The sequence below is a fragment of the Aotus nancymaae genome, unplaced genomic scaffold (genome assembly GCF_030222135.1).
Source record: "Aotus nancymaae isolate 86718 unplaced genomic scaffold, 86718_ANA_hifiasm-v0.15.2.pri h1tg000079l, whole genome shotgun sequence".
In the NCBI taxonomy this organism is placed as follows: domain Eukaryota; kingdom Metazoa; phylum Chordata; class Mammalia; order Primates; family Aotidae; genus Aotus; species Aotus nancymaae.
Window position 1 is genome coordinate 517,378 of NW_026988494.1, and position 24,189 is coordinate 541,566.

Consider the following 24,189-nt stretch of genomic DNA (forward strand, 5'->3'; position numbering starts at 1 on the left):
CGCTGACGTAGGGAAAAATCCAGTCCCCGGCGCAAGAATAGGTTTTCTAAACCCGCCGCGGCCACCCGCACTAGTCGGCCCGCCAGTCATATCCGCCCCGCCCCTTCGGCTCCCGGGTACGCCCACCATGGGGGTCGACGGATCCGATTGGAGGACGCATTCGGCGGAAAAGAAGGAGGAGTGTGAAACCCAGAAGAGAAATCGAGAAGCAGAAGTGGAGGGCGGTGCAGCCCCGCCCATCTGCTCGGCTTTTTCTGTTGGTTGGCGGAGATGGGCGGAGCGTCGAGTTGCGCGTCCATTGGCTGTTTGGCGGGGCTACGCGAGCCGGGCTACAAGGAAAGGCCTGACCACGCAGTGATTGGGTCTGTGCTGCCCGCCTGGGGTTGTGGTTGTGGCCGGGTCTACGCTCCAGGGCCCGGGAAAATGGTGCTGGGTGGTTGCCCGGTGAGTTACTTACTTCTGTGTGGCCAGGCAGCTTTGCTGCTGGGGAATTTACTTCTCCTGCATTGTGTGTCTCGGAGCCACTCGCAAAATGCGACCGCCGAGCCTGAGCTCACATCCGCTGGCGCCGCTCACCCGGAGGGCCCCGCGGGTGCTGCGAGCTGGGAATATGGCGACCCCCAGTCTCCGGTCATCCTCTGCTCGTACCTGTAAGTGGTCGAGGCGGGTGGACGTGGAGGGTGTGCCAGGGATATATGGGTATTGGGGGAAGGTGGGGTGGAGGGGAGGCTGCGTTTTTTCAGACCCTGCCCCGCGGAGAACCCAGTGTTCAACATTCGGGAGGCAAATATCGTGACCCAGGTTCACTACCCATGCAGGGAAAACTCTTGTGTGTCAGTGGCAGAGTCTTTGGGATCCCGAAAGAGGAGAACTGGGAAGGAGTAACATATAGCCTCTGGAAGAAGGGCGTGAGGTTGTGCTTTCTCTGCCCTGCGCCCTTTAGCCCAAGAAGAGTATTGGTTGAATCGGTGTTAGTACTGAATAAAGCATAAATGAAGTAAATGACTTTTCTCTGCCTACAAGGCATTTTTTAAAGCAATCAATATCCTTACCGTTGCAGAATCACGCCATTTTTTAACCTCTCTTTTTGATCAAACCAGAAAAGGCATTTGAGAAATGCAGAAAGGACTGAGAATCCTTTGGCTTAAATTTTGCCCCCAAAATCTTGTGGTTGCCTACTGAAGAGATGAAACCATGTCAGAAGCAGAATCCTTATAGAAATAGGAGCAGAAACACCTCCCTTCTCCAACAAAAGGTTCATTTGGGTGGCTGTCCATTTGACCTGCTGTGCTTCAGTTTAATTGGCTTGGAAAGGGGTCAGCAGAGCGAAACTGAACCCTAGAAAATTTGGTGAAGAAATGTCTTTTGCCTTTTTTGATTACGTGATGCAAACAGTAATTTGCAAATACTGTATGATGACGATGATCATGATCTTACTGGTGAATTACAGACCTGATGAATTTATAGAATGTGAAGACCCAGTGGATCATGTTGGAAATGCAACTGCATCCCAGGAACTTGGTTATGGTTGTCTCAAGGTGAGTTTTTGTTTTGTTTTAAGAGCAAACCCTTCCATAAAGAAATAGTAATATCTAATGCTGTTACATAAAAGTATAAGAGGTACAAAGTTTTTTGAAGAATTTCATCAGAAAGACTGTTACCGGAAATTTCCAGCATGGCCAAGGTCAGTGACTGAACAAGACATTTGGTTTCCTCATGAAGGAGCACTCTCGGTGCCAAAACCACCCCAGGTGCAAAGACCAACCTGTCTTTGGTTCCTTTGGCCATTGACAGATTTTGAAACTAAAATGTCACCCCTGGCTGCCCTTCAAGGCACGCACCTTTCCTGAAAGAGCAGAAGAAAATCTATGCACTTTCCAACGCTGATGATGGATTGGGCAGTATCTTTGTTACACATGTATCTGGGGCAGAGCTTCTCTTTTCTCCAGGCAAGCAGGTTCCACCATGTCCTTAGGAGATAGATAGGGTCTATCAGTATGTCTTTGTAGGACACCAAAGCATTCCAGGGGAAGCCGTTGGTTAACAGTGGCTTCTTGGAATGGAAAAAAAACTATTAAGTTCCATTAATAACATCCCTAAAGCTGGGTGTACATTCCTAATCAATCTCCAAAAAAAATAATGAAGCTTATATATCTTCTCCCCACCATGGACTCACCATCCTATTATGCTTCATAATGCAAGTCAAAACTCGGTCAGGTGTTAAGAGGATGATGGGAAAGCATTTTTTGTACTAAATCAGACACAGGGGACGGGCATGGTGGCTCATCGCTGTAATCCCAGCACATTGGGAGGCTGAGGCAGGCGGATCACCAGGTCAGGAGATCGAGGCCATCCTGGCCAACATGGTGAAAACCCACCTCGACTAAAAATACAAAAAAAAAAAAAAAATTCACCGAGTGTGGTGGCCTGTGCCTATAATCCCAGCTACTTGGGAGGCTGAGGCAGGAGAATCACTTGAACCCAAGAGGCAGAGGTTGCAGTGAGCCAAGATCACAGCACTGCACTCTAGCCTAGCGACAGAGCGAGAGTCCATCTCAAAAAAAAAAAAAAAATTCAGACACAGAGGAATAAACCTGACAGTAATAAGACTAAAAAGGTAACTCTTACTGAAATCATATATAGAGAAATATTTTTTAAGACAATGAAATCTTAACTCTGTTGATAATTATTGATAAAAGTTTGAGTTAATATTGTATAGAAATCACTTTTGCCCATTTTAATTAAAAATTGAGTTTATCCTGTAAGCATTCTTACTTCCTAATCCCTTCCCTTTGAGGAACTCGCTGATGAACATAGTAATAAGCACTGATATAAGGTCCTAGTAAAAAATGAGTATCTGTGATTTCTCGGCTAGAATTCAGTCAAGCAATGGCAAGAGGGTAAGAGGTCCAGTTCTGAAATTTTTGGCTGAAATTTAAACTTACAGATGTCCCATAGATATCAGGTAATACACATTTATGACCTAAATAGAGTCCTGAGTCAGATAATCTCCTCAGTTTTTTCCTAATTCTATTCATTTATAATAGATATAAAAGAGACCTCTAATAGGCAGTGACTTTTTAAATACCCACTCCCAAATGCTCAGTTATATGCTCTTTTTTCCTGTAAATATGAGAATGAGTAAAGCATTGCGTGCATCTTTTCTAAGTGGCCTTTAATGACATTGAACGTGTTTGGGTTGTTTTTTTTTTTAACTGTATTGTTGAAAAAGTCAGTCATGAAGAGAAAAGCAGTTTATTTAAAACAATGTACATTTAATATGGACTCATCTAAAATCACATGAAGTATGTCACTAAATTCCTTGCCCTTGAGCACAGCTGTACATCAACCTTGTTGGAATAATTGTAGTCCTGAGGCAGCTTTTATTAGTGAATATACAGATATATGTTTGTGGTCGGGCGCGGTGGCTCATGCCTGTAATCCCAGCACTTTGGGAGGCTGAGGCAGGCAGGTCACGAGGTCAGGAGATCGAGACCATCCTGGCCAACATGGTGAAACACCATCTCTACTAAAAATACAAAAATTAGCTGGGCAAGGTGGTGTGCGCCTGTAGTCCCAGCTACTTGAGAGACTGAGGCAGGAGAATCGCTTGAACTGGGGAGACGGAGGTTGCAGTGAGCCAAAATCTCACCACTGCACTCCAGCCTGGGCAACAGAGGGAGACTCTCTCATTTAAAAAAAAAAAAAAGATATATGTTTGTGTCAGTTGCTCTGGTGAGTTGATTTTGGTCTTGGTTGCTATTCCACAGTTCGGCGGTCAGGCCTACAGCGATGTGGAACACACTTCAGTCCAGTGCCGCGCCCTAGATGGAATTGAGTGTGCCAGTCCTAGGACCTTCCTACGAGAAAATAAACCTTGTATAAAGTAAGCGTTACTTTAAATGGTGTAGTTTGTACTTGGTTGGAGGTAGAGCCATTTTCCTTGTCTTTTTTTTTTTTAAAGAGACAGAATCTTACTCTGTTGCCCAGGCTGGGGTGCAGTGGTGCAGTCACGGCTTACTGCAGCCTGGCCCTCCTGGACTGAAGCAGTCCTCCTGCCTCAGCCTCCTGAGTATCTGAGACAACAGGCACATGCCACTCTGCTCAGCTCATTGTTATTTTTTGGTATGACTATTTTTAAGCACCAAAGAGGGACTGTGGCTACCATTGTGCATAATTCATTGACAGAAGCAGTATGTTTATGGTAGAGAGGACTCTGGCCTTGAGACCAGAAGGTAAGTGCTAACTGTCTCTTTCTCTAACTAGCTAAGTGCCTTTGAGCACTCAGTTTATCCCTCAGCTACAAAATTTGGGCCATATGATCTAGCCCCAAAATTCCAACGATAGGGATAAATCTTGTGCAAATTACCTTAGTATTTCAGGAATAAAGGTTTTATTATAAAAAGTGTGGGCTCCACACTCTGAAAATCAGTTTATCTTAAAGGTAAAGGATCAAAGTCATTTCTGTAAATTTTGCTTGAAGACACAGAATTGCCTTATACAGTTTGCTAACTGAAAGAGTCTATGGCTATGATGAGTAATATTAGAGTAACCACAGCTATGTCAGCACAGTGTATAAAGGCAGAGCCTTATGAAGAAGTCCTTGCTTTTAGCTGCCACAAAACAACAGGAAAGAGTATATGAAGATCCAGTGTTCATTTAAGGACAGGGCTTCCTTAGAGAACTACACGCAGGAAGCCAGCTGAGTCTCAGGAAGAGACCCTCTGCAGAGCAGGATGGGAGCCCAGACCTCCTCCTACCATGGTGCCAGTTGTGTAAATGTGCTTGATGACTTCTTGTCCAGTCCAGCTCTGTAAGTCGGTATTTGTTCTTAGAGATCTCCATATCTTAGCAAGTATTCTATTGAGACCCTCTACAAACTAGAGATTCTTAAAGGAGAGTAAAATAAGGGTGAAGAGGGTATATTATAAAAAATATATATATATATTTTTAGAGATGGGGTCTTTTCTGTTTCCCAGGCTGGAGCGTAGTGACACAAACGTGGTTCATAGCAGCCTCAACCTCCTGGGCTCACGCAATCCTCCCACCTCAGCCTCCTGATTAGCTGGAACTACAGGCATAGTCTACCACAGCTGGCTAATTATTACTGGTTTTTGGTTTTTTTTTTTTTTTTTAGAGACAGGGTCTTGCTGTGTTGCCTAGGTTGACCTGGAACTCCTGGGCTCAAATGCTCCTCCTTCCTTGGCCTCCCAAAGTGCTGGGATTATAGACATGAACCACCACGACTTGGTCAAAAAGTTTTTTAAATTGTTTTATGTTGTGACTTTTGACATCTTAAAAACCTTTCTGGCTGTGAGGAGACTGCCTTTACTGAAGCTAGTCATTTCTTGGAGATAGCAAAGGGCCCAACAGGGAGCATGCCTTTGATATGCAAACTAGTTCAGATGCATATCTTCTGTTTCTGGCCTATTCACCCCAGTAAATAATATTCTTTTGCCTTAATCTTCTCAGGGCCAAGTGTCAGGCAACCAGGGACCACTCCTATACCTTAGAGCCTGCTGAAGTTATTCAAACTAGCCAATTCTAAACTATTTGCCCTGCCCAGACTTGCCTTTCCTACAGAAACCCTAAGGAAGATAGTGACCTAAAACCTTCCCCTTGTTTCTTTCAACCTCCCCCCCAGGTATCTTTGCCAGGTAGCCCTGTATAACATCATGTGCCTCCTGTCTCTAGGACCTATGAATATAATAAACTTTGGTTTTTCCTGAGCCTCTCACCTCACTGACCATATCATAAAAGAAAACAAAATGGAGGGTAAAAGGCCATAGAGGGTCCACTGCACCTTCTCATCACTTATGTTAAATTCACTAATCTTTAAGAGTTTAAATTTTTGTGCAATCAGACATCTTCCTTTTTGTTCCTTTCACCTAGGTATACCGGACATTACTTCATAACCACCTTACTCTACTCCTTCTTCCTGGGATGTTTTGGCGTGGATCGATTCTGCTTGGGACACACTGGCACTGCAGTAGGGAAGCTGTTGACACTTGGAGGACTTGGGATTTGGTGGTTTGTTGACCTTATCTTGCTAATTACTGGAGGGCTGATGCCAAGTGATGGCAGCAACTGGTGCACTGTTTACTAAAAGGAGCTGCCATCAAGGCCCAGGGAGGCAGGTGAAAGCTCTGTCTTCTGAATTCATCTCTACAGGCTCAAAACTCTTCTTTGATATCAGACCTGATGTTATTTTCCCTCTTTTGAGGTTTTGGTTAAGAAGGCTTCTTTGGACTTCGGAATTTCAACCCAGATTTTACCTTACAGACTAGAAATGACAAGCAAAAAGTGTTGTGGGAATCAAATTTGCTCGTGCACAAAACATAAAGGATAGTGACGAGTTTATAAGCTGTGGATAAGTTTCCAGAGTCTTCCTTTCTGTACACTGCTATATGTTCAGTCCTTCGGAGCAAGTGGATTTAACAAGTTGAGCCAAGTGAGTATTTATATCCACATTCCTTTTGTGAGCCTGAGTCTTCCTGCAAGGAGATTTGAAGCTGAACAATGAAAATCTTCAGCAGAAGTGGAAGTGGCCATGGAATGTAATACACACTGAAAGTCTGACTTTCTGAATCTAAATGCAGAATAAATTTTGCCAACCTGGAGTACTGTATGAGTATTTTCAGTATGGGGAGTAAACTCAAAATTATATCTGTTTTGCAGAAATCTAGTCATTTGAAATGAACCACCCTATTAAGCTCTCTTGTGTCTCCATTATGTTCCAGAGGCAGTATATGCAGCACAATAATTTCTTCATTCCAATTATGTTTTGAAAGCCAGCAGCATCAGACATGTGAGTTGAGCTACTCCTCCTGGCAGAATTGTCCAATCCAAAAATCATCATTTACCAGCCCATGTTATAAATTTGCATTTACCAGCCCATGGGAATAAGATTTCCTACAAGTTTCTGTAAAACTATTCTTTGTGATTAGGTGAGATAAAGTAAGGAGCCTTGTGGCTTCGAAAAGAAAAATATACTTCTGCTAAATTGGGACGTGATTTATGAGAGCAAAGAGAAACTGAGCACATTCTCAAAAGAAGCACGATGCTAAAGCTCTCCCTGTGTGCTGCAGCAGTCAGAGATACAGCCACACTTTTGTATTCCCAAATCACCAAGAATGAAAGGAGATGTTCCAAACTGTAAGTGGTTTTAAAAACTCAGTTCCCATCCTTTGCAATCCAAGTTGAATAGAACTATTAAATATAAAATCAAAGGCGGAGGCCAGGCGTGGTGGCTCACGCCTGTAATCCAAGCACTTTGGAGGCCAAGGCAGGCGGATCACCTGAGGTTGGGAGTTCAAGACCAGCCTGACCAACATGGTGAAACCCTGTCTTTATTTTTAAAAAATAAAAATCAAACGTGGGCAATGTGGCCAAGTCAGTGAAAGAGCCTGTTACTCAGAATAACTTACAAATTCTAGAAATAAAGTAGACCTCACTCGAAGTTTACCTCATAATAATTGACTTTAAGACTAGATATCACGGTTAACTTCCCTGGATACATTCTATCATTTTGTAGCTTTCCTAAGAATTTCTTGCTTTATCATCCTGATGAACATAATCACTGTTCTTACATTATTAAATGTGGCAATTTTGTATAAAAAATTAAAACAGATGAGCCTATTTTATCTTGCAAGTTCACCACACTGACCTTAACCTTGCTTATAATGCAACAATTGGTAAACTTTTAATTCATAATCTCTATACCCTAAGTCAGTGTTTATTAAAATTTTATGGGTCATGCAGAAACTAGACCCGCTCCCCAGAAAAATGCACATACACAGAATTTACTTAGAACTTAAGGGAGTTCATCTATACAATTTACGCATGAAACAAAATCATACTTGTACCCCATAAATTTATACAAATAAAAGAGTTTCAGAGAGTTCAAGGATGCCATATATTTTTTAAAAAATACTCAACTTACAAGAGAAGTCTGAAAAATATAAACAAATTATAATATTATTACCCAAAATAAGATGCTACTTTAAACCTTATCAAGTTCTGCCTCATTTCACACTTTTTTCTAACCTAACAATATTCATAAGCCCATCGGAAGTTGTTTTTTCTTTAAAAAATAAGTAACTTTGTTCCCAGCACAGTGGCTCAAGCCTGTAATCCCTGTACATTGGGAGACTGAAGCAGGTGGATCCCTTAAGGTCAGGAGTTTGAGACCAGCCTAGCCAACATGTTGAGACTCCTCTAGTAAAAACACAAAATTAGCCAGGTGTGATGGCAGGCACCTGTAATCCCAGCTACTCAGGAGGCTGAGGTAGGAGAATCACTTGAACCCAGGAGGCAGAAGTTGCAGTGAGCTGAGATGCTGCCCCTGCACTCCAGCCTGGATGACAAGAGCAAGACTTTTTGTCTCAAGAAAGAAAAACTTTGGCAGCTCCAAGACTTGAAGTCATTTATGTTGCCAGGGGAAGAGCTTGGTTAAAAGGCTAAAAGACTGGAAACTACTAAAGATGCCCTTGTCACAGTCAGAAAAGCTGCTGGAGACAAAAGTTGTTCTTACTGCTAGAGTGGTAATTTAATTTCAGAATCATCAATATTCCTGTGTGACAATCCAAAGTTACCGGTTTCCATTTGACTTCTTAGTAACACCCATTCTCCATCTACCCACAAACCTGGCCAAATGTGATACAACCTGAAAACCTGATGCACTAAAGGAGTATTACTTAAAAATTGATTGATGATTGCCTTTGCACTTTATTCAGGTTGTTTCTTACATTTTGGTAGATAACTCTATTTATATATGTGTGTATTATATCTAGTTTGTGGCTATATAGAAGGTTTAAAATACTACCGTGTCCTTCTTTCAAGGTTAAATTAGAAACTGCCTGTTTTTTAGTTGTTTCTTATCTTTAATAAAATGTTATCAGTTCCCCCAGACTTCCTGGCACTATGTTCTTCTCTCACTTGGCATAGTCAGACATCTTAGCAACAGTATAATACCCCAACCTAATATCCCTGAATGTATGTATGTGTTTAAAACTCCATTTTCCTTTTTTAATTGTAATTTCATAAGAGACCATTTTTCTTTGTTTATTTTTATTTTAAGTTCTGCGGTGCATGTGCAGGATGTGCAGGTTTGTTATATAAGTAAACGTGTGCCATGGTGGTTTGCTGTACCTATCAACCCATCACCTGAGTGTTAAGCTCAGCATGCATTAGCTATTTTTCCTAATGCTCTCCCTTTCCCTCTCTCCGCTCTACCCCCTGCCAGGACCCAGTATGTGTTGTTCTCCTCCCTATGTTTATATGTTCTCATTGTTCAGCTCCCACTTATAAGTGAGAACATGCAGTATTTGGTTTTCTGTTCTTGTGTTAGTTTGCTAAGGACAGCTCCATCCATGTTCCTACAGAGTACTGTTCCTTTTCATGGTAGCATAGTATTCCATGGTGTATATGTACCACATTTCTTTATCCAGTCTGTCACTGATGGGCCTTTGGGTTGATACCATCCATTTTTCTTCATAAGAAAAAGATCCAAAAACTGCATGTTTGGCACATCTTCATACAAACCAGGTAATATAACGGTTTTTTTTTTTTTAGATAAGCCCACTTTAAAGCAAGGTGTTTAATTGATTATTTCAGGTGTGACTGTCAGGAACAAATTACTTCTTCCCCGGAGAACAACCATGGAAAGGGAATCACTGTCAAGAGCTTCAACAACATCGGTTGTGGTAGTAACAGGTTTCCCATTTATGTTGACAATTACATCGTGGCGTCTCAATCCAGAGCTGAGAGAGGGAGGAAAAAAAAAGACCATGAAACTCTAAGAAGAATTTTACTTATCCCCATCTATAGTTTAATATGTCTGTCTTAATGACACTACTTTGCTGGCATTGAGCGTACAAAAATCTGCTTCCAAATCTTAAGGCTATTCTAAAATACGCTGCAAAAAAGTCACCTGGAGGACAACTGTCTTATTTACCTTTACAAAATTAATTTCCTATTGGAATCATGTAAGAAGTTTATTCCTCCCATTTTTAGAAGTTGGTTTGGAATAAGGAGTTCAGCTTTTAATTTCTATCAATCCCTGACCTCTGTGAACTTCAAACATACTCCCAGCCCCAGCAGCCAAAGTGAAAAGCCCAAGAAGTGATATGTTTTCTCCCAGACACTTAAACCCTGATCAGTTTGATTCTGGCAGCCCACTCACTTGCCCATCTTCCTCGCAAATTTATGGAGCTGGGAAGGATGCTGAGCTGCATTATAGGAATTCTGCTTCCAGTAAATCAAAAACCCAGCAACTTCTGAGTCTAACTCCTTTTCCTCAAAGTTGTGACTTTATTGTCTTCAACGTAATTGTTTCACATAGACTATATATTCTAGAAGCAAAAACCAGCTCCAAATAAAAACACTACAATACAGAGATAGCCATGCCAGTGATTTGTCTTAAAGGTGAAAATAGGATGAAAAAGGAAGAGCAGATGACTCCAGGAGACAGCATTTAACAGAAATGGGAAGCTCAAGGAAGAATGATAATATGGTTTGATCATCAAGATATGTGGAGTTTAAAAAGAGGAAGTTTAAAGCAGGAGGATGTGAAGAGAAGCTTAAGCATAGAACCAAAAGCAAGAAATACCTTAGAAAAGGACCGTTTAGGAGGACGACTTGAGACCAGTAAGTACAAAGAAAGAACCTACAGAGAACTTACTTAATTCATACTAGTTCTATGAGTCAGAAAAGAGAAAAACCCACAAATTATTACTAATAACTTACTATGCACCAAATATGAGGAACTATGGCTCAGACAGGACAAATGAAGTCTGATGAAATCCCAGACAAAAAACGTCACGCAACTTGTGAGAGGCTAAAGCGGGATTTCATCAGACTTGGGAACCTATCTTCTTGCCACTAATCACTCTGCCTCTCAGAAACAAAAAAGCAGCCACAAAAGCAGGATAATAGAAGGGGTAAGCCAGGGCCCACATCCCTGCTCTTTGCTCTCTAATTTACTGTGTTCTACAAGTTAATTAACCTCTAATTAACATGCCACAACTGCTTCCTCTGTAAAATAATACCTATATCATAAAACTTGGTAGCACAAACAGGTGTATAAAACACTTCAATAGGCCTGGAGCTGTGGCTTATTCCTGTAATCCCAGCACTTTGGGAGGATCACCTGAGGTCAGGAGTTCAAGATTAGCCTGGCCAACACAGTGAAACCTCGCCTCTAATGAAAGTACAATACTTAGCTGGGCATGTAATCCCAGATACTTGGGAAACTGAGGCAGGAGAATCACTTGAACCTGGGAGGTGGAGGTTGCAGTGAGCCGAGATCAGGCCATTGCACTCCAGCTGGGGCAACAAGAGCGAAACTCAGTCTCAAAAAAAAAAAAAAAAGCAAAAATAAAACACTTCAAATAGTGCCTGAGATATAGTAAAAATGTTAATGGTGTAATTATCATTATTATTAGGTATAAGTGGGTGAAAGCCAGAAAGAATGGATTTGTTTATTTTGAGACAGGCTCTCACTCTCTTAACCAGTACGGTGGAGCAGTCATGGCTCACTGCAGCCTTAAAATCCTGGGCTCACATGATCCTCCTGCCTCAGCCTCCCGAGTAGTTGGGACTACAGGCACATGCCACCACACCCAGCTGATTTTCTTTTATTTATTTATGTATTTTTAGAAACAGGGTCTCACTATATTGCCCAGGCTGGTCTCGAACTCCTGGTTCCAAATGATCCTCCCGCATCAGCCTCCCAAAGTTCTAGTATTTACAGGCATAAGCCACCATGCCCAGCCCCAATTTCTGTTTATCATCAGCAACTTCCAGCACTAGTTTTCACATACATATGAATCACCTAGGAATCCTGTTAAGCATACAGATTCTGATTCAGTGGATCAAAAGTGGGACCTGTGATTCTGCCTTTCCAACAAGCCCCCGCTGAGCTAATGATGCTGGTCTACAGACCACATTCTGAGTAGCAAGGACTTAGCTGAAAGAAATAACTTTGGCTGGGCCGGGCGCGGTGGCTCACGCCTGCAATCACAGCAGTTTGGGAGGCCAAGGCAGGTGGATCACCTGAGGTCGGGAGTTCAAGACCAGCCTGACCAACATGGAGAAACTCCATCTCTACTAAAAATACAAAATTAGCCAGGCATGCTGGCACATGCCTGTAATCCCAGCTACTCAAAAACTGAGGCAGGAGAATCCCTTGAACGTGGGAGGCAGAGGTTGTGGTGAGCCTAGATCACACCATTGCACTCCAGCCTGGGCAACAAGCATGAAACTCCGTCTCAAAAAAAAAAAAGAAAAGAAATAGCTTTGGCCTTGAACCTAGAACTTTAAGGAGGTGGAAGAAGAGTGGAGCAGAGCAGGAATGAGGAAAGTCCAGAGAAGCCAGGGACAACCCAAATTTAGTGACATGAGACTTATGACAGCTATGCTGAACAGTTAGTGCTCTCTGATTTCACTAGGGGGAAAGTCCCAGTGAAAGTGGTGCCATAATCTAAACAGATTCCTGAGCTCCTGAAAAATAAAAACAGTGAGAAAAGCGTAATGAAGAAGTACAAAAGAGAGGCCCAGGAGAATGGTATTTGTAGGACAAGCCACCTCTTCCCTCAGTACTTCATATGAAATGTTTTGAAACAACAGTGAAACCAGCTGGAGAACCTTGTTTTGGAAGCTGTTCTAGCCTTTGCTTCATTACACAGGTCTTAGTCCTAGCCTCTGATACTGTCATTCAGTATTTGAAGAAAAATGTGGGTTTTGTAGGGTTTTGGTGTAGTTTCTTTTTTGTTTGTTTGGTTTTTGTTTTGTTTTTGAGACATGGTCTCACTGTTGCCCAGGCTGGAGTGCAGTGGCATGATCACAGCTCATTACAGCCCAGACTCAGGTGATCCTCCCATCTCAATCTCCCTGAGTAACTGGGACCATAGGTGCAAGCCACCGTGCCCAGCTAATTTTTGTATTTTTTTTTTTTGAAAGCAAGTCTTGCTTTGTTGTCCAGGCTGTAGTACAGTGGCATGATGCCAGCTCACTGCAGCCTCACCACCCAGGTTCAAGCGATTCTATGACCTCAGCCTACCAAGTAGCTGGGATTACAGGCATGCACTACCACACTAATTTTTATACTTTTTATGAAGGGATGGGGTTTCACTGTCGGCCAGGCTGGTCTCAAACTCCTGACCTCAAGTGATCTGCCTACCTCGGCCTCCCAAAGTGCTGGGATTACAGGCGCGAGTCACTGCACCAGGCCTAATTTTTATTTTTTGTAGAGAAAAGGTTTCACTTTGTTGCCCAGGCTGGTCTTGAATTCCCAGGCTCCAGTAATCCTCCCACCTCAGCCTTGCAAAGTGCTAGGATTACAGGGGAAAGCCAGCATGCCCGGCTGAAAAATATATTTTCAAATACCTAAAATATGGCTGGGTGGGGTGGCTCACACCAGTAATCCCAGCACTTTGGGAGGCCAAGGCGGGTGGATCACCTGAGGTCAGGAGTTAGAGACCAGCCTGACCAACATGGTGAAACCCTGTCTCTACTATAAATACAAAAATTAGCTGGGTGTGGTGGCCGACAACTGAAATGGCAGCTACTTGGGAGGCTGAGGCAGGAGAATCCCATGAACCCAGGGTGCGGAGGGTGCAGTGAGCCAAGATTGCACCATTGCATTCCAGCCTAGGTGACAAGAGCGAAACTCCATCTCAAGAAAAAAAATAAATCAAAACCTAAAGCATGTTCTCAAACTTTTAACACTTTAAATTCTTCCCATTCTTAATAATAACTATTAATAAGCCTGCTGCGATGACTCACATCTGTAATCCCAGCACTTTGGGAGGCCAAGGCAGGTGGATCACTTAAGGTCAGGAGTTGGAGACCAGCCTGGCCAACATGGTGAAACCCTGTCTCTAATAAAAATACAAAAATTAACCAGGTGTGGTGGTGGGTGCCTGTAATATCAGCTATTCGGGGCGCCGAGGCAGGAGAATCACTTTAACCTGGAAGGCAGAGGTTGCAGTGAGCTGAGATCACACCATTACACACCAGCCTGAGGGACAAGAGTGAGACTCTGTCTCAAAAAAACAAAAAAAATACCTGTTAAGGAATAGTTAATAGTTACTAGTACCTAATAGGTACTAAACACTTAATAGTTATTAAGTAATGACTATTCATATTGAAAGAGTGGGTTGGGAATTCCTAGCCAAACTTATTGAAACTTATGCTATTAACTCATAACATGAGCTCTTCTTAGACTATAGAGAACCACCTCCCTCCCAAAATACAAAAAAGGCCTTTATAATTACCCAAGTCTACATCAGCCCTGTCCTATAGACAATAACGCAAGCTACATATGTAATTTTAAATTTTCCTTGTAGCCACATTTTTAAAAAATTTTAAACAGATGAAATTAATTTTAATAATATATCTTATTTAATATTACATATCCAAAATATTATCATTGTAACATGATATTTTAAAAATTGTTAATAGGTATTTTACACTCTGTTTCCTATGTCTTCGAAATCCACTTGAAACAACATACCCCCAATATGCTATTACACAATGATGGTATCTTTTTTTTTTTGAGACAGAGTCTCGCTCTGTTGCCCAGGCTGGAGTGCTGTGGTGTGTTCTCAGTTCACTGCAACCTCTGCCTCCGGTTTCAATAAATTCTGCCTCAGCCTCCCAAATAGCTGGGACTACAGGCATGCACCACCACACCAAGCTAATTTTTTGTATTTTTAGTAGAGATGGGGTTTCATTATGTTGGTCAGGCTGGTCTTGAACTCCTGACTTCAAATGTTCCGCCCATCTTGGCCTCCAAAAGTCCTGGGATTACGGGCGTGAGCCATTGCTCCCAGCTGATAATATCGTATACAATGCAGTAATTAAAGTGAAATGCAGTTCTTCCAAAACATTTCACAGAAAAATATTTTGTGTTTGAGCACGCCCATTAACTTTTGTATTTTTAGTAGAGACGAGATTTCACTAGGTTGGCCAGGATGGTCTCAAACTCCTGATCTCAGATGATCCACCCACCTTGGCCTACCAAAGTGCTGAGATTATAGGTGTGAGCCACTGAGCCTGGCCTGGGTTTTTTAATTTAAATTAAACAATTTAATTCAAAATTCAGTTCCTCAGTCACACCGGCCACATTTCATGTGTCCAGTACATACTACATGTGGGTAGTGGCCACTGTATCGGTCAGACCAAGTCTATATTCCCCCCAAGCATTTTACCACGGCACACATCTAGAAACAGCAAAGGTAGACGACAAAGGCCTGCCCTTCTCTTACCTTTCAGCAGATGTTCCTTCGATCACTTTACATACATAAACCCCAGAACTCACATTGGGGAAAGCTGGATCGCGCATTTTCATTTCTTGAATAAGGCTAAGGGAAGTGAGAAGATTAGGAAACACAATGAATTAGCCCTGGTAAAAGCCTGGAACTCTCAGTAGGAGTCTGTTCTGCTCAAGGTTCACAAGGGTCTAGGAAGACTCCACGGAGCTAATCACAATCATTCTAATCAGCCTGGGGGTGCAGGCTGAGCCTTTATGCCAAAGTCTAGAACCACTGGACATTATAAAATAGAGCCACAGTGAAATAAACTATGTATAGTCAGTGCTGACACAGGCAGAGGCAGATACATAACCCTGAGACTGGGGTCACAAGAGTGTGGTCCACGTGGCTCAGCTTTTCTGCTAAGACTCTGCAGCTACAGTTTTTGCCTCTGAAAAACAACCCAGACATATTCAAACACAGGCTTACGGCATAGTGAGGGGCAGCATTTGCAGACCCAGATATTTCTTCTGTAAAAACGCTTTTCCTGGAAAGGAAAGTTATGATGTGTTACAACAAAACCTCTTTCCTGTTAGCACAGTTTAAAAGACACCCACGTTCCAGGATCTCTTTGCCATCATAGCTGTCCTTTCAGGTTACTGCATGAAACACAGGCTTCAGGGAACCTCTGTCATTAGCACTTATACTCCTCCCACCCAGCTCTCTACCTCCAGCCCTGGGTTTCATTTCCACATTAGTTCAGTCCAAATATTTCTGGGTACAACTCATGCTTGGCTTGTGCCTAGTCCTGCAATATTGCTGCCTGAATCACCATTATAGAAGCTGAGTACAAATGAGTGACCCAGTCGTCTACAGGATTCAGATGGCTGTCTCCGGGCTGGGCGAGGTGGCTCACGCCTGTAATTCCAGCACTTTGGGAATCTGAGGCAGGTGAATCACTAGAGGTCAGGAGTTCAAGACTAGCCTGGCCAACATAGTGAAACCCCATCTTCACTAAAAATACAAAAATTAGCTGGGCGTGGTGGTGGGTGCCTGTAGTCCCAGCTACTCAGGAGGCTGAGGCAAGAGAATTGCTTGAACCCAGAAGGCAGAGGTTGCAGTAAACCAAGATTGTGCCACTGCACTCCAACCAAGGTGACAAGAGCAAGAGTCTGTCTCGGGGAAAAAAAAAAAAATGGCTGTCACCACAAAAGATCGAGTGTTTCTGAAAAGCACAAGAGGAGAGTCCCGCAAAAAACCCCAATTTGCTTTACCTTTCAACTGGCGCTCATGGTATTCTGCCAAGAACTCCCTAACTCGATCTGAAGGAACTGCAAAGGAGATTCCATCAGTTATCCTCAATGTATTGATGCCAATCACATCACCATCCTGGCAAGGGAGGGGACATCATTCAGTCATGAAGTTTTGCAAACTGAAGAGTGCAAGACCAGAACCAGCAGAGGAAGGAGTGAAGCTAGTTACTTAGGGTCAAAAAACAAGGCCGAGATGAACTTTGCACATCTTCAAAAGAGAGCAATGGATGTTCCTTTTTAAGGCAAATAGTGTGATGGAACAGCAAAGGGTAACTGCACATGCACAGAAGTTACCTTCTTTTCACTGCCAAAGGATCAAGGATGCTGAGGATATTTTTAAATCTTGAGCTTATTTTTTTCTTTAGTAAGTTACATTGACTTTGAAAGTGAGCCACGGTTTGTATTTTGACACAGGTAGAAGGACAAGGAGTATTTGCCTTTTTAATTATTTAACTGAAACTAAAAATAAACATGGAAAAGGTAAAAAGCTGTGGGATTGTCAGCAACACTGCATTGAAACTATTCAGAAGAATTGATGAAATTGACCTGAGAGAACAAAGCTCTGCTAAGCTAAAGGTATGAGGTAGAAAATATTTTCCTCTTTATGTACCTCATCTTCCTTCAGCCTTTTTTAGGTAATGGGAAAGGATAGAAAAGAGATTTCTTTTTTGTTTATTTATTTATTTATTTTGAGATGGAGTCTTGCTGTGTTGCCTAGGCTGGAGTGCATTAGTGCAATCTCGGCTCATTGTAACCCCTGCCTCCCAGATTCAAGCGATTCTCCTGCCTCAGCCTCCCAAGTACCTCGGATTACAGGCACGTGCCACCACACCCAGCTATTTTTTTTTTTTTTTTTTTTTTTGTATTTTTAGTGGAAACAGGTTTCACGATGTTGGCCAGGCTGGTTTTGAACACCTAACTTCAGATGATCCACCCGCCTCAGCCTCTCAAAGTGGTGGGATTACAAGAGTGAGCCACCGCACCTGGCCAGAAAAGAGATTTCTGGTTGTATTAAACTACAGATTGTAATTCAGTAGGTCTGGGGTGTGGCCTGAAATTCTGCATTTCATCAATCCTCTAGTAAACTCATTGTCTAATGGAGAAGGCAGAAACAAAACAAATAAAAATTACGTGCAATGCTATGAATTAAAAAAAAACCATCATTTTGCATACTATTCATTCTAAAAGCAAATGTAATATTTAAACAGGAACCAAAAGCAATCAGTGCAAAGGGACTCAGAAAAGATGATCACAAGCTGTATGTCAAACACCATTGCACTCTCTTAGGTTTTCACATGTATTTGAGCAACTGGAAACCCTGGTATTTCCACTAGGGACACAGAATACAATTTAAGAATACATGACAGAGCAATGTATTTGGGAGGCTGAGGCAGGCAGCTCACTTGCAGTCAGGAGTGCTGGTTGTGGCTTTTCTCTCACCTATAAGCAGGTCAAGAGGTCAAGACTAAAAACTTGGACATTACATAATTAGTATTTTTAAATGAGAGACAGTTCTTCATATTCAGCATCAGGGGACCTTCAAGGAGCTACATTTCATAGCACAGCCAGTCATTTGGCATAAGTCTGGGTTTAATATCCAGGGCTTTTGGCATGGAGTGGTGGCTTACGCCTGTAATCCTAGCACTTTGGGAGGCCAAGGCGGGAGGAGATCACTTGAGCTCAGGGGTTCGAGACCAGCCTGGACAACATAGTGAGACCTCATCTCTAGTAAATAAATAAATAAATAAATTCCAGAGCTTTTGGTAACTAGCCAATGAAACCAGAAAGCATGAAGAAGAGAAAAATTTCAAAGGAAGCTGGAGCTGGAACCCTGGTGTTCTCAGTGGGATGAGATCACACACCAGGATAACAATCTTGAATTTTTTTCTAACCATTGACTTACGGTCCAAAAACAGAAAAGCACCATTCCACAGCTCTCTACACAAGAGTAGCACCCAAGTCTGCATCATGGAATATGTAAAGACATTTTTTTCTGTTTTTGTAGGCATAGTGCCTTGCTATGTTGCCCAGGCTAGTCTCGAACTCCTGGCCCCAAGCAATCCTCCCAAATGTGCTGGGATTACAGGGGTGAGCCACCATCCCTGGCCTGGAATTAATAAAGTGTCTGAAAGTTAAGAAGAAACATGGAGCAACAAGGAAAGTGGCCACTTACCAAGTTCACCAGAGGACCACCAGAATTCCCTTGCTAAAAGCAGAATTTGAAAAAGACATCAGTGAAGCCAATGAATACATTTCCCCTTGTTCTTTATACATAACTCCCAATTTACCAAAAGCAGCCCACTATAGTAAGCTCCTTTCCCCCCACGCTGGCAAAATTGTGCCCCTATCATCACCAATACTGAAGTCAGCATAGGTAAAGAACAACAGCAGTGGGACCACCACCTTCTCTCTCTTTTTTTTTTTTCTTTTGAGATGGAGTCTCACCCTGTCACCCAGACTAAAGTGCAGTGGCGCGATCTCAGCTCACTGCAACCTCCACCTCCCAGGTTCAAGCAATTCTCCTGCCTCAGCCTCCTGAATAGCTGGGATTACAGGTCTGTGCTACCACACCCAGCTAATTTTTTTGCATTTTTAGTATAGACGGGGTTTCACCATGTTGACCAGGCTGGTCTTGAACTGCTGACCTCATGATCTGCCCGCCTCAGCCTCCCAAAATGTTGGGATTACAGCCGTAAGCCACCCTGCCCCACCAAGGAACCCCCACCTTCTTACAGGAAGGATGACCTCCACAACAGACCACCCAATAGCACGGATGCCAGTGATCACATCAGACAGGCTGGACTCTTAACAAAGTGGCATTCTATTCCTCCCACAGTGATTTAACCAAACCTGGACATCCCCAAAAGACCAAAGGGGTCACTCTGACATTTTCTTCTCACTGAACTGCCAATATCGTATGACCTGAGGATAGGCCTCCTAAGTCAGCGATCCTCAAACTTTTTGGCACAGGGACCGGCTTTGTGGAAGACAATTTTTCCATGGATGGAGGGGTAGTTTGGGATGAAACTGTTCCACCTCAGATGATCAGGCATGAGTTAGATTGTCTTAAGAAACATGAAACCTAGATCCCTCACATGCGCAGTTCACAATAGGGTTTGTGCTCCTGTGAGAATCTAATGCCGCTGCTGATGTGACAGGAGGTGGAGCTCAGGTGGTAATGCTTATTCGCCTGTGGCTCACCTCCTGCTGCATGGCCCAGTTCCTAACAGGCCATGGACTTGTACCGGTCCCCTGCCCAAGGGTTGGGCACCTCTGTCCTAAGTGACTTACATTAACTATGGCATCAGTCTGGATGTAGTCCATATCTGAATTCTCTATCCCCAGTTCTTTGCCCCCTCGCTGGGTGGTGCTGACAATTCCTGCAGTAGCTGTCTTCTGCAGAGAAAAAGGGCTGCCCAAAGCCACCACAAACTCTCCAGCCCGAAGGTCAGATGATCTTCCAAGCAACAGTACAGGAAGGTCAGCCTGCATGTGGCCAAACAGGGATGAGGAGGACAGAAAGTGTAAAGAAATCAAGATCAGAATTGACCAATGTGTGTGTCTAACACATATATGACGCTGTGTCTATCACCTTGGCCCTTACCACCTGAGAAGCACTCACTCATACAGTTTCTATGACTGCCTTCTACTTCTTCCTCAAAGTCCGACTACTGTGAAGCTCTCAATTGTTAAGATAACTAGAATCATTTCTAAGATCGAAAATAATTACTTTGTAGAAATTACTATTAGTAAACAGCCAGTGAAGTCACTGATGAACATAAACTGACATTAGCAATTTATTCAGCATCATTCCAGCTCAAATCTTAACAGTCAAAGTGATAAGCCACAAACAGAAAGGAGATCACCCAGGGCAACACTTCTCACACTGTAATGTGCATGCAAATCACCTAGGGATGTTATGTAAATGCAGATTCTGAGTCAGCGCATCTATCTGGCTGAAGGTTGAGATTCTGAATTTCTAAAAAGCTCTCAGACACCATGTGGATATATCTGGTGTGCAGACCACCAGTACTATGTGTAGCAAGGACTTCAAAGTATTCCTTAGCAGCTTTGAGTCCATTGCAGTAATTTCTGATATCCTAAGACAGGTAGAGAGATAATTTTCCCTGAAGCAGCATCTGTTGAAGAAGGAGTTGAAGGAGGGAAAAAAAAAAAAAAAAGGACTGCTTAATAGTTCATAGAAACAGTTAGGAGGCCAGGCGCAGTGGTTCACCCCTGTAATCCCAGCACTTTGGGAGGCCGAGGCAGGTGGATCACTTGAGGTCAGGAGCTCAAGACCAGCCTGGCCAACATAGTAAAACCCCATCTTTATTAAAAGCACAAAAATTAGCCAGGTGTGGTCATGGGTGCATGTAATCCCAGCTATTCAGGAGGCTGAGGCAGAAGAATCACTTGAACCCAGGAGGTATAGGTTGCAGTGAGCTGAGATTGAGCCACTGCACTCCAGCCTGGGTGACAGAGGGAGACTGTCTCACCAAAAAAAAGGAAGGGAGGAAGGAAGGAATGAAGGAAAGAGAGAAAGAAAGAAAGAAAAAAGGAAGGAAGGAAGGAAAGAAGGAAGGGAGGGAGGGAAAGAAAGAGAAAAAAAGAAAGAAAGGGAGAAATAGGGATAGGGATATACAGACAGGCATGGAAGCAAATAAAAGAGGTAGTAAAGAACAGAAAGAAACCAGAGAAAAGCATATACTCGACAGAAGAGATGTGGTGTGAGAGTGTAGTGGGGCAGAAGATATCAGCAAATAGATAAAAATGCCCAAATATGCAGATTCTGACTCAGCCCTGAAATACTCACATTCGGTTCAATCTTAATCACCGCAAGATCCAATTTAAGGTCAATATCCTTGATACTGGCTTCATAGTGGGCCCCACTCTGAAGCTCCACCTCAATCCCCTGCTGGTTCATGACAACATGGGCATTGGTAATAATGAGCCCGTCCTCAGACACTATGAACCCAGAGCCACTGTACACAGGAACAGGCTTGCTGCCGGGAAGTAACCTGTCTCCACAAGACAACAGTGTCAACAGAGGGCAAGAAAGGGAGTGGATACAGCCATATAATCTGAGAGTCAGGAGAACTTCACTCTTATTAAACATACCTCCATCAAAGTTTTGTTTTGTTTTGTGTTTTAGACAGAATCTTGCTCTGTTGCCCATGCTGGAGTGCAGTGGCAAGATTTTGGCTCACTGCAACCTCCACCTCCCAGATTCAAGCAATTCTCCTGCCTCAGCCTTCCAAGTAGCTGGGATTGCAGGCATGCACCACCACACCCAGCTAATTTTTGTATTTTCTTTTCTTTTCTTTTTTTCAAAACCACAATCAGAAGAAATTTTTGTATTTTTAGTAGAGACAGGGTTTTACCATGTTGGCCAGGCTGGTCTCAAACTCCTGACCTCAGGTGATCGACCCACCTCCGCCTCCCAAAGTGCTGGGATTACAGGAGTGAGCCACCATGCCTGGCCTTCCATCACAGTTTTCTCAGACATTTCACTTTTCCCTGGCTATGTGTAAATTTTCTCTATGTATTAGTTATGCATGTCATGGACCCCGCCATCTCTTGTGAGCATGGTTGAGAGCTGGCTCTAGCTCTCCTTTTCCAGGGACACTGCTTCTTCAGAGCTGGTTAGTGTAGAAACCCATGGGTTCTCTGCTACAAAAAGGCTGAACCTAATGCTAATACTACAGGCAAAAGTGAGACTTCTACCACAGTATCAAGGACCCTGGCAGGAGAGAATCAAAGGGCTCTGATTCTGGCTTAGTGTCCACCAGCAGCTGGCCACATGAGGTAGGACAAATTAACCCTGCACTCTGGGTCTGGATTTCCTTGCATGCAAAGTGGGAGCTGAGCAAGATCACGACCAAAATGCCTGCTAAGCTGGGTGCGGTGGCTCACACCCATAATCCCAGCACCTTGGGAGGCCAAGGTGGCAGATCATTTGGGCCCAGGAGTTCGAGACCAGCCTGGGCAACTTAACAAAACCCTATCTGTACAAAAAATACAAATATTAGCTGGGTGTGGTGGCAAAGCCTGTAGTCCCAGTTACCCCAGAGGCTGAGCTGGGAAGATTACTTGAGCCGTGATCTGTCACTGCAATTCAGCCTCGGAGACATAGCAAGACCTTGTCTCAAAAAAAGAAAAGAAAATGCCTACTAGCTCTTATATCTGACCTTTAATTTTGTCTGTGCGAGGAGGGGGGAAAAGCCCCAGCCACCGAAGGGAGCAGGGGGAGCTCGGGTTTGGAAGTCAGCATCCGTGTGCCTCTGCTCGTTAAATGACCTTGAACAGGTTATTCAACCTCTTTGCGTCTCAGTTTCCTCACAGCGGTTTTTTGGGATTAAATGACGCTTGAGAAGGACCTGGAGCAGGTGGGCACCCAGGAACCACTAGCTGGGCCAGTGGAGGTCTTCCTCCTCCCCCTTTACCTGCGCCACAGCTGCAAGTGAACCACCGATGGCGCCACCTTCTCCACCACCGGGGCGATGAAGTTGTAACTGCTCCTGAGCGGGCCTGCGCTCCTGGTCCCTATAAAAAAAATACCGGCTCAAGGGTACGCCTCGAGGGAACCAGACCTGCTATGCTGGTTGGGAAAACGTTAAAGGCAAGACAGTGTTCAAAACGTGCATGGGGAGAAACCACGCAGCAGCCGGTAAAGAGCCCCTGTTAAGTAAGAAAGGAAATCGGGAACAGTGAGGGGTCGAATCCAGGAGGCAAATGACGGATCCCACGCGAACTGTGCGGTCGCAGTGAGGTCTTGTATCTATACGCTCCTCCAGAGTTAGAAAGCGTCCCGAGGGCGCGCGCCCCCCGCGGCTCACCTGTATTCCTGCAGTCCCCCCACTGCACGGGCACCGCCGGGACCTCGCCCCGGCGGCGCGCGGCGCGGTTGTTCGCCCGGAGCGCGCACAGGCTGGGGTAGGTGCGTCTGTCGCTGCCGCACACAGCCGCCCCCAGCATCGGGCAGCCGCAGGTGCTGGGCAGCCAGGGGCCCAGCGACTGGAGGCACTGCAGCCCCGGGGCACACGGCTGGCCCCGCGCCCCGCCGCAGACTTCACCCTCGGTCGCGGGGCAGACGCGGCAGCAGCGGCACAGGTCGAACACAGGCGTGGTCCCCAGCGCGCAGCGGGGCAGCGCGGGGCAGCGCGTGGGCTGGCAGACCGCGGGGCAGGCCAGCTGGGCTTGTAGCCTCTTAGCCCCGGCCCAGGGGACGGGCACCAGGAGCAGCAGCAGCCCCGGTAGGAGGCATCGTCCCAGCCCAGCAGGCCGCAGCTGAGGTCTAATCATCCTCCTTCCTTCCTCGTTTCCACTCTTCAGTGACTTCATCTGGACCTGCAAACGCTCCTAAATGAGCCACACTTTCTCCCGGCCACGGCGCCGCCTCCGCTGGCCCCCAAACTTTAAGGGGCAGAGCCTGGCATACCTCTCCATATACACACCCGTACATCCCCCACCACCCGCCCCCGTCCCTACCCGGAGCCAGGTCCTCCCCCAGGCAGTGAGGGGAAGGTCTCCAGCACTACCCGGAGTGGGAACCTACCTTGTGAAATCCCTAAAACCAACCATGGGGGCAGACTGATAAGAAAGCTTACCCACCCAAAGGTCAG

At 44.3% G+C, this 24,189-nt stretch overlaps 2 protein-coding genes across 2 annotated transcripts; one reads left to right on the top strand and one right to left on the bottom strand.

Moving 5' to 3' along the window:
* Positions 1-327: 327 nt before the first annotated feature.
* TM2D2 (TM2 domain containing 2) lies at positions 328-8,910 on the top strand. The gene is made up of 4 exons (XM_012476077.3): positions 328-650; positions 1,451-1,538; positions 3,771-3,886; positions 5,893-8,910. The coding sequence occupies exons 1-4, from the start codon at positions 424-426 to the stop codon at positions 6,104-6,106; spliced, it is 645 nt and encodes a 214-aa protein (XP_012331500.1). The 5' UTR covers positions 328-423; the 3' UTR covers positions 6,107-8,910.
* HTRA4 (HtrA serine peptidase 4) lies at positions 7,232-24,147 on the bottom strand. Its single transcript, XM_012476080.3, has 9 exons — positions 23,404-24,147; positions 23,011-23,110; positions 21,381-21,585; positions 19,859-20,053; positions 18,741-18,773; positions 16,529-16,643; positions 15,744-15,801; positions 15,270-15,365; positions 7,232-9,761 (listed from the first exon to the last, which is right to left on the bottom strand). The coding sequence occupies exons 1-9, from the start codon at positions 23,906-23,908 to the stop codon at positions 9,599-9,601; spliced, it is 1,470 nt and encodes a 489-aa protein (XP_012331503.2). The 5' UTR covers positions 23,909-24,147; the 3' UTR covers positions 7,232-9,598.
* Positions 24,148-24,189: the final 42 nt, after the last annotated feature.